Source organism: Bidens hawaiensis, unplaced genomic scaffold (genome assembly GCF_021521415.1).
Source record: "Bidens hawaiensis isolate Kalapana, Puna unplaced genomic scaffold, B.hawaiensis_p1.1 tig00000055_1, whole genome shotgun sequence".
NCBI classification, from domain to species: Eukaryota; Viridiplantae; Streptophyta; class Magnoliopsida; order Asterales; family Asteraceae; genus Bidens; species Bidens hawaiensis.
Window position 1 is genome coordinate 3,982,802 of NW_027491016.1, and position 11,053 is coordinate 3,993,854.

At 34.0% G+C, this 11,053-nt stretch overlaps 1 protein-coding gene across 1 annotated transcript; it reads right to left on the bottom strand.

The window, feature by feature from the left end:
- Positions 1-1,892: 1,892 nt before the first annotated feature.
- LOC143530075 (uncharacterized) lies at positions 1,893-9,228 on the bottom strand. Its single transcript, XM_077025736.1, has 16 exons — positions 9,034-9,228; positions 8,836-8,947; positions 7,539-7,566; positions 7,112-7,210; positions 6,887-6,956; positions 6,774-6,808; positions 5,183-5,257; positions 5,016-5,111; positions 4,836-4,899; positions 4,286-4,339; positions 4,111-4,196; positions 3,964-4,024; positions 3,823-3,887; positions 3,630-3,735; positions 3,130-3,218; positions 1,893-2,129 (listed from the first exon to the last, which is right to left on the bottom strand). Exons 1-16 carry the CDS (start codon positions 9,187-9,189, stop codon positions 1,967-1,969), a joined length of 1,359 nt encoding a protein of 452 aa, XP_076881851.1. The 5' UTR covers positions 9,190-9,228; the 3' UTR covers positions 1,893-1,966.
- Positions 9,229-11,053: the final 1,825 nt, after the last annotated feature.

Consider the following 11,053-nt stretch of genomic DNA (forward strand, 5'->3'; position numbering starts at 1 on the left):
ATTTTTTTTAATATAACATAATAATATAACTAAAATACTATTTATATAATGAAAAAACATTAATCATCCTAATAACATAAAAAATACAAATAAAAAAAATTAAGCATCCTAAAAATATAAAAAGATTACAAATTTAAGAATAAAAATAAAATTTATTCCCGATCTCCACCGCCTCCTGCTCTTCGCCTTCGTTCTTGATCTGCTTTGATTTCCTCAAGAGCAATCGTTTGTTCTTGTTCGAATGCCTTTCGACGTATGGGGTCGAGGTTGATAAAGTCCTTGGCAAGAGAGTCTAACTTCCTAAATTTGTCTTTTGAAACTTTTACCCTGGCCGCTGCCTCGATACTACTCAATATTTTGTGTACGTCTTTGACAAATTCTAGATCGACCTCGGTGCTTGTGGTTGATCTTTTTCCCTGGTCCCTTCCGGGTGGTCAACGTAGGACTCGTAGTTGATCTTCTTGCCCGGACATGTTTGGGTCGATCCCTACATGAGCATCTGAGCTACTAGATGAGACATATGCACTGCACGAAGTAGTTTTCGTAGGCTTTGGCATTGAGCCACCATCAAGGTCTGGTGTAACGAGCTCGACCTATTTCGAGCACGACTTGAGTATTTGCCACAAGTCATCCTCGTCCCACGTTTTTACCGTTCCGTACTTATTGAACACTTCGGCTTTCCATTCGTCGCATGTAAATTTTAGACTTGAAGATCATCGCTCCCGCTCGGTCGCATTCGACGACTATTTCTGTTATGTAAATTTATAAAAAAAATCCGACAGATTTGCGAGTTTTGGACCATCTTCACGATATCATATTGTCGGTACGGTCTGTACTTCCCACCATCTTATAGAACAACTCTTTCACTTTTGCCCAAAATATACGGTGCTTTTGATAGTTCGCTTCAATTACATAAAGATAAGTTACAAACATGTTTTTAAAATTTTATACGAAACAAAAGAATAAGGCTAAAAAAATATCGGCTTTTTGATCTTCGAATATTTGAACCCAGGCACGACACAAAGCCTTTTTCTCCTCTTTTATCCAAAGAGTTGTTTTTCTTTTTGGAACGACTTCTTCGGCCGCTCGGCTCGAGCCTCCCACTCCTCCTTATTTCTTTTTTTGAGCTCATTTGCCCTTGGCGGACTCAAGTTTTGTTCCATCTCGGTGGTGTCAAACATGTTGTCGTCGTCTTGACCAAAAGGCATTTCCGGTCGATAACAACCACCCTATTGATAAATACTTTTAAAAAAATATAGATGAGTAATATGAATATATATTTTTTAAAGTAGTGTAGGGATAATTGAGAGTGTTTATAATTTTTTAAAGTTAATATTGGGGTTTATATAGGTAAAAACAAAAAAGAAAAGGTTTTTTGTTTGTTAGCCAACGGTCATATCACGATCCCCGATGCCCAACGTTCACTTCAGCCACCGCGAGCCAGCTCACGGCCGCTTGCGGCTGGCCGTTGTGGTGTTCGTGGCCGACGTGGCTCACACCAGGCCAGTCGCGGCTGTGGTAGCAGGCCACAAAGCATAGTCTTATCAAAAGCTTAGGAGGTAAAAAAGGCAGTTACGGTTAAGGCAAGAAACTTGAATAACCACTTGCCTATGACACTAAACAAAGAAGCAACATTGACTTTGGAGTTATGATTTGGAATACATAACTTATTGTGATACAAATTACACGTTTAAAGACAAATCTAACCAAGCCTTCCACAAACCTTGAAGAATTTCAAGAATCGAGTTACCAGTCGCAAAAGGTGCGTTTCAAAAACCTAATTATATCTCACACTTAGAAAGATTTAAAGCTGAAATAGAAAGCTTACATGGATTTAAAACTTTCAACTAACTCTCAACACTTAAAAGATGTATCAATAAAATAACAAAATTGGGTTAATTTGAATTTTAACATAAATCTTAGAGCATTAACAAACAGAGAGAAACATGTGATAAATCGCTGAGTGTCATTCTTTTTCTAGAATAATTCTGTTTTGGCGTACAGACTTCCTCGGCATGCTTCCCGGGGCACTGTGGGCTCTCCTTCGGTCTTCCTTCCTCTTCTCTGCATCGGCCATTGTACGTCTAAGCAAACCAGCCTTGTAAATTGGTCTCGGTAAGTGTCTATGCCTGCATCAACGTCAAAATAAAAAACACAATTAAGCAAATTACAAATTATCAACATCAAAATGGAAAAAAAAACAATTAAACAAATTAGAGATTATCATTATATTATCATTATAAAAAAGAACATTGTACAAGACGGAACTTAATTATATTCAACATTTGACACCTTATCTAATCCACTGGTTGTTGCATTTGACACAACTTTGCTTTCAACAGTTTCTTAGCCCAAACTGACCGAACCTGATAGACTCAATTTGAAAACCGGCTTGGTTGAGCCCAGTTCAGATCTGAACTGAAGGGTTGAAATCAGTTTGTAACCCTATACTTCAAAACCGGTCAAACCACATCCTTTCCTTTAAAAGACCAGTTTCAACCCAAATCAGTTAGTAGAGGTGAAAATAAGCCGAGCCAGAGCTCAACTAGGCTCGAGCTCATATTGTTTTGACTTACGAGGGCTCGAACTCGAGCTCAACTCGATTGAAGCTCTTATTCCTGAAGCTCAAGCTCGGCTTGTAAATTGTTGTTCACACTTGAGCTCAGCTCGTTTATTGTTTATTAATTAATTTATATACAATTTTAATTATTTTTATACATTTTTAGCTATAAGTTTTATATATAACATGAAATATGTTGTTTAGCCTTTTTATCAGAAATTTATATTCAATAATTAATGTTATACAAGTATATTTTAATACATTAAATAAATAACTATATATAATAGGCCCGTGATCCAGCTTAAGCTAATAAGTAAAGCTCGAGCCTGGGCTCGCTTATTAAACAAGATTAATTTATAGCTCGAGCTCGTTTAAGCTCAGCTTAATTCGATCTTTAAACGAGCCGATTTCGAGTAGCTCACGAGCCGGCTTGGCTCATTACACCCCTGCCGGTTTAAGCAAAAACCCGATTTGACTATCATTGGCCCAACACGAACCAATTTAGCTCTCTTATAACAGAGAAACACGAGCCTCGTGAATAGACCAATCCATTAGGGTCTTATTAATACCTCAATATGCGTTTGACCTCAGGAAGGTGCTTGTAACGATTCTTCAGAGCTTCCATATATTCATGCTTCTTGCGTTCTCGTGGTAGAACCTGGTCAAACAGGTAATATTAATGAGATTAGCTAAAAACAAAGCAGGTCAAACAGGTAATATCAATAAAATTATCTAAAAACAAAAGTGCTCAAAACAGGAACAGTTAACCCCATCTAAGGGTGGGGAACTAAATGTGTTACTCTTTATTAATGCATTAGACTAAAGATTTAAAATCCAAAAAATAAAGTATAAAATCCATTATATGGGTAATCCACAGAGACCACCCACGTAATTCGTTCTTCATAATTTGGACAGAATTCTGACTTAAATCATATAAAAAAGTATCCATTTTAAAACCCTATCCGCCCAGTGTTGTACAATCAAATGAAGTGTGTTTTGAGGCATAAAAAAAATTAATAGCAAACTAGCAACCAAACAGAAATAAAAAGGTTAAATAAACAAAACTTACAACACCGAGTTGCTCAGATGCTTTAGCCTTCCAAAGTCGAAGATTTGTATCATCACTACCCGAAATAACATAACTTGCATCACAACTGAACTTAACACAGAAGACCCTGGGTTCACAAATTAAATATTATGTGTGGGCCCACAAAACAAAATACGTGTTATTATTATTATAAATAAACATCTAGAAAGCAAACCTTTGCATTCTCTTAGTGTGATAGATTTCCCTACTATGTCCACCATTATACTGAAAAATCCTCACCTGCAAAAGCAGAATAAAGTAAGGTATGAGTAACGAGGATGCTTTCATCACTAATTCTGATACAACAATAGCTTACGGTTCGGTCATAAGATCCGGTTACAAATTCACGGCCTGTTGGTGAGTAATCAATATCCATACTGCAAAGTTTAAATACAACAATTATTAGTACTTTAAATTATTAATTCGCATAACCCGTATATATAATTGCTCATGTTATTCTTACACTGCAGACACGTGATCTTTGTGTACACATGTGGGTACTTGCAACTTTCTTGCATCAAAGCTGTAACAGTTACAGTTCTCATTTGCCTGGCACAATAACAAGTTTTAAGTGCAATTTTCGTTCCTATTAAATAATTTTTCTAATTCAACTTAGGTCGCTTTAAATAGCCACTTACAGCTGTGAAGTTCATGGGCTCCATTGGATTCCAAGCTATAGAATTGGTCTTTGTCTGCATAAATGAAAAATAAGTAAACTGATTTTTAACCTAATAAGAAAGTATATTCGTTAACTCAAAACATTAGTGAATGTTTTACAACTATAAGGAACCTTATACTAATAAAGTGAAAATATTAAACTAACACTAGTGAAGATATTAACAAGGTATCAATCACTTGCAGTCCTGGAATAATACTAATTACGACATTGATAGTAAGAAATCGTAACCAAGACAATGTAAGAATAAATTTAATAATAAAACTTATACTAGTACTAGTATTTATATCAATTATCAAATGGTCAATTGCTATATAACATTCTATTTCGTTTGTTTTCTCTCTCTAATGTTGGTACTGAACTTGCCTATTGAACACTAAGCCATTTTACAAACGCACACACGAATTAGTAATAAACTAGCAAAAAGAGTTTTGAGTGAATCATGTAAGGAAATGATGGAAAATAAAAGGAATAAGATATTGAGAAGTTAAAACGCCATATTGCATACATACCTGCAACGGAACCTTTTCTGCTGGTGATGATGTTCGAAGGTCATAAACTTTTATGAACCGATCACTACACAAAAATATATTCTGTGATTACATCGACACAAAGTAAAAGTTCGCATAACAAATCACATCATCATATTGATGCTTTGCATGTAAAATGTCACTTTACAGAGTGTTGAATACCTGCCAGATGTTGCCAAGATATTCGGCTCACCAGGATTAAAACGAACTGATATAATCGTTTCATTTCCCCAAGAAAAACTGGTGACTGGCTGTGATCTATATGTACAGAATAATTATAACACATATAAATCTTGTAATAAAGATCTAAACAATGTCGAGATCATTACCTATTGTGATCCCATATATCCACTTGAGCACCAGCTGTGGCGAATAAGTTTCCTTCCCATTGATGGTCCACAGCCCTAGAAAATGAAAGCCATGGTTTATCATAAAAAGTTTTTATGAAAACAGATCACAATTAGTGGTGACAATTTCACATCATTTTATTCTTTAGACGCCATAAACACGAGAATTTTTAAAAAAAATAAAAAATCAAAATTAAAAAAAAAGAATGCAATGTAATGGAAATCATATTATATTCTGATGTCCGATGTGAACTTATTTTGTAGAGAAACAGAAAAGAAAAGAAAGTCAAGTCAAGATTTAACCAAAGTGTGACGTAAGACAGTGTCAAAAGAAGTCAATGGGCAAGTCAAAACTTAGTCATGGTAAAAATAAGAGAGAAGAAAATGGACACTTTACTAGTACGTTAATTGAAAAATATTAATATTTTTACAAAAAAGCTCAGGCGTGTGTTTAAGATGGGCTGAAAAAGGAGTCTATTTTTGTCTTGAAGGTTTGAAGAGCTTGAGCGAAGAACAGAAAGGAACTGGATGATACTTTTGTTGTTAGAGCATGTTTATAAGTACACATTTGGGTTGAAACAAGTTATTTATATGATCAATATCCTTAAAAATCTAGTTGAAAGTAATCATGTGCATTTGGGTAAAATTTGGGGTGTTGGCTTAAAAAAAGGAACAGAAAAGAGTGTGCATGCTTCTTATATTATTAAATACTATTTTTATCATCTACTTTGTACTTAAAGATTAACAAGTAAGAAACGTTATCTGGAGATAACCTATAAGTATTTGGATAATATCAGGCACCTCTCGTACGTGAAGCTAACACCTTTGCCTCACGCCTTGACTTACAAGACCCTAAGTGCTTAGAAACCCTTTTAAAACCAAGATCACATAATGCTTACATATTTTATTACCAGTCTCAGAAGTCAACAAGCATATAGATGATCAAGCATGCAACAATTCACAAAAACTTTCTACAAAATTGCAAGGCACGCACATGGTAGATCTCATAAAGGAGCACATATCAAAGCATGCTTGTAATAACCCGTGTTCTTTAAGTTGCGATAATAAAATTTGTTTGTACCAATAATCAATAGTGATTGGTTGGTTACTTGGTTAAGATAATACGTGGAATGTGAGTGCCAATTATACTTAAGAATAAAGTTGCACTTAAGGGTGACTAGTTAGCAACCTTGCATAACCAAAAAGTATGTTAAAATATATTTATGCAATATTGAATGCGCCGGTTAAGCTAAAAAGAGCAAGAACTCATTGCTAGTGTTAGATGAAAGGTATACTACTTGCCAATAAAAAGTGAGATATTGTATGTTATATGATTTTGAAACAAACTAGTGAACTACGTTCACTAAAGTTCCATTCTTAAGCTCATGTATACCAAAATATGCTTTAATTACTTTAGCGTTGATCGTGTTATGTTTAATTTGGGCCCCTAGATGTGAAGACTGTCTTAAAACAAACTAGCTTAAATAAACATGAGAAGATATGAACTGCAAAACAAAAGGTAACTATGCAACAAGTTTTATGCTGCGCTTAAAATATAGCAAAACAAACCTACCAAAATGCATTCTTCCAAACATAGGATGCCAGTGACTGCATTCACAGAAAGCAAATTATACGAGTGTGTTAAAAAAGGAAAATCACTTGATAAATAATCAAGAAACCACTGACCTTGTCTGAGCTATCAGATGAATCATCTGGTTCGATGCCACTTTTAAGAGGGACCCTCCACAGTCTAACACTGATTCAATCATTAAAGATACATATATCAATATCATTATTGCTACAAGAATTTTGAAAGATATCAACCCACAAAACTATCTCAGGTAAAACAAACTAAATAAATCAAAAAATATATGAATAATTCTGGTGACCAGAAAAAAGAGTTGGCCTTACGTGCAATCACTTCCACATGACACAAGTATACGTCCATCTGTAGATACTGTCAACCCACGTACAGCACCTTGGTGACCAGAATATTGACATACTGTTTTTCTAGATAAGAAGAAATAAAAGAAAAAAAACAGTATATATTAGATAGCAGAAATCACCAGCTTATATGTACTGATATTAATCAAATTATGTAATAATATTTTCATTGCGCTATTATAATGCTCTCTACTTTTAAAAAGTATCGAGTACTTCATATTAAAGTAGAATTTCTACAATTCTACATGATCACAATTAAAGCTGCAAAAGAGCCAAACCGAGCCCGAGCCGACCTTGGTTACAAACCATAGCCAGCTCGGATCCTTTATCTTAAAAGGCTGAAATGTTGATAGATACTGAACAACTAAAAGGTTAAAGCACAGAAAAGCATTACCTTGAAGCAATATCCCATAGACGAATATCTGCAAAAAGCAAAAACGTTTTAAAACTTATCAAAGATAGAACTTACAAAAGTAGAAAACAAGCAAGACCTATTTAGCAATGAGAAGGGGCAGTGCCCCGTCTGCAGCCTTAGCATATGGCACAGGTTGGGGTTAAAAGTTTGGGCATACATTGTTTTGACGTGTGAAAAGAGAATAAAGTTGCAAGTAAAAAAGGGGTCAAAGTGTCAAACTTTCAAAACCAAACCAGGAAACTGTTAAAACCGTCAAAAACGAATCGCCAAACCGTCGGCCGGTTTAGTTCACACTTCACATGCAAAACCACCAAACTGTCGGTTTGCCCAAAAATCCTGATCAAACTGGACCGTGAACACCCCTAGCGTTGGTTGGGTTCAGGTCAAGGTACATTATAATTCCAATCCAAACTACCATCAAGTACTCTGTGACTAAGAGGTTGTAGCTCAAAAATGGTAAAACCTGTGTATATTTCTATCCTACATAAAGGGCATATTGTTTTGGTCAAACCCCACATTTAAAACAATGGTCTACTAAGGCATGGTGCATGAGACTTCCCATTACCAAACTGACAAAAGGACACAGTTGGTGACTAGAGTGACAACTATTTGTTAAATTTTATAAAGTAAACCGGCATGTCATTTGACAAGGCCACTAACCAAGAAAAGGAGACAAAAATATAAACGACTACAAGGTCCCGACCCAACATACTTAACAGCATTAAAACTAGATACATTCAAATGCAATATTTTTCACCATCTATGTTATCATTCTCATCATAACACAGTTATGTATACGCCAAAAACATATCAGCTCTGAGCATTAGATAAACCATAAATTCTTGGTTTGAATAGGAAAAAAGACAAGCAGATTGGATTTGCCACTCAAGATATGCATAAAACAAAAAATAAAACCATTTTAATCAGTGTTGTAAAAATCAGTATTAGTTGCCAAGTCGATAATGGTGAATAAGCAATGCAATTTCAGGTATGTGAAACCAATAATCGGTAGTTGGTCAAAACCACCCCCAAACCGTTCAAATTTTAGTCAAAAACTATTAACTATTTGAAAAAAAGTTGTTAATCCAATCCGATTAATAAATTTGAAAAATTGCAAATAAAATTTTTTGTGTGTATATATAATTTGAAAACTTACATATAAAATTCCAATCCGATTAAACCCTATTACCCCATCACCGGACTAGCGTAATTTAATAAGTTTGATAAACAAGCAATACTAGCTTAAAACAAATGGCATAAGAAACACTAGTCATACCTCCATCCATAGAACCCGAAAACACCCCTTTCAAATGGTTGGGGTTTTTCGCCATACACGAAACCGCATCTACATGCCCATCCATGGCTCCGATAAACGGCCTTGCAAATACCTAAATTATTATCCCCCAAATTATCACAAACACCTAATTAATTAACATATCCAAACTACAACAACTTATAATAACAACAACAAAACCTTATCTAATTTAGCAGCATTAAGAGCTCTGACGTATTCCACAGCCTTCTCCTGAGGACGAAGGTTGGGATCGAAGTTTCTAGAAACCCTCTGAAGATCATTACTTCGCTCGCGTGTGAATTCATCTGCTGAACGAGATATTACTTTCAGCTTCATGCTTATAAGCGACTAAAGTTGCTGTATTTTGTTAAAACGACGGCGGCGGCGGTGAAAGAACGGCGATGGTTTATGAGTGCAGGAAAACCCCAGGGTTTATGACCATAAAGATATGTTGCGTGTAAAATACTTGGGTTTTTCTTTTTCTTCTCTTTCTTTTCTTTTTTTTTTTTTTGGGTTGACCCGAAAGTTCTTTTTTTTTTGGTTGACCCGAAAGTTACAGATACTATGACCCTTGTGATGTGCAGGGGCGTAAACTGTTAAAAAAAACTAATTTGTTAGCATTATTATAGTCTTTAACGCATTCAAGCCATTAATAATAGAGATCGAAGAAGCTTCAACAAACGAAAGGTGGACGTAAATTGTTGAAGCACGCCGGTTGTTTAAAGAAAAAAACTAAAATTTGACAGTCAAAATAGTAATTATGACAAAGTATAAGAGCAAATCATGAGAAAAATAAACTTTTTTAAAAGTTAAGGGGATAAGCATGTTATTACAAAAGAATATAGGCCAAATAATAATTATAACAAAGTGTGAGGGTAAACAATGAAAATAAAAAAAATCAAAAAGAAAAGGGGTAAAGATGTGTGAGACTGACTAAAAACATAACAATATAGATGATGATATATATATTATTAAAGCAAGACAATGTTTTCATATGTCATTTAATTAAACCATTCACATATGCTGTCAAGAGTAAGTTTCCATTTTTACAATTTTCCCTACATGAATAATAAAATAAAAAATATGTTGGTGAAAATCAAACTCACTACCTTACTTTTAAAATGTTTGTGACTTACCAACTCAACTAGGATGAATAGATGTTAGTCTTTTCTTTTACTTAATTGTTATAGATTCACAACATTCTATTTTATTTTATTTTTTTAGCCACCTGTGTATTACACGGGCTTTGTCCTAGTATTGCATTAAGAGAAAACTAAGAATTAAGACCGTATACTACTTAAGTAATTGATGAGAATTACCTCCTAAATCACTACATCAATCAAAATTCAAAGAAAACAAAAAATGTACCTAGTGTCTATATTTCACATGCTAAACAAATTTATATTTCTACTAGATTTTATCCTTCGTATTACGGGGATTGCTTTACGTTATTCGTTTTTAATATTTATATATGTATATTTGGATTTTAATTTTATTTATTGTAAGAAAGTTAATAATTAATATACTTATCTGGGTTTGGTGAGACCTTCACCCGTGAATTCGGGTTAAATACGTGAGAAGCCTTCATTTACAAATAAAGCAATCTGATGGCTTAAGAAAATGATTGTTATATATATTTTTTTTTTAATATTTATTTTCTGGATTTTAATTTTTTTTATTGTAAGAAAGTTAATATACTTAGGGTTTGATGATGAAAGGGTTTCATAAAAAATGATATGTTATAACCCGTTTAAAAGCTATCTGTATTTGGTGACCCATGACCCGCTTATGTTTTTTACTATAAAATTGTTTATTAATTATAAAAATATATTTTTCTTTTTAAATTGGACATTAAATTTTAGTATATCCATATTTTATAGGATTTTCATATCAAATAATTGGTAAGATTAATTTTTAATTTAATGAGATGTTATAACCCGTTTAAGAGCTATCTGGTTTTGGTAAGACCCATACCCATGAATTTGAGTTAAATCAATGAGAGGCCTCCATTTAAAAATCAAGCAATCTGGTGGCTTCCATAAAAGGGTCGAGCGACCACATCGCGACACGTAGGATTTTAGGGTTTTCGTTTATATATATTATAGATACTTTAATTAAACAAAATTAAAAAAACAAATCTTATTAATTATGATCATGATCTCCATACGCAACAAGAAAATGAGCATGTTGCGTTTTACTA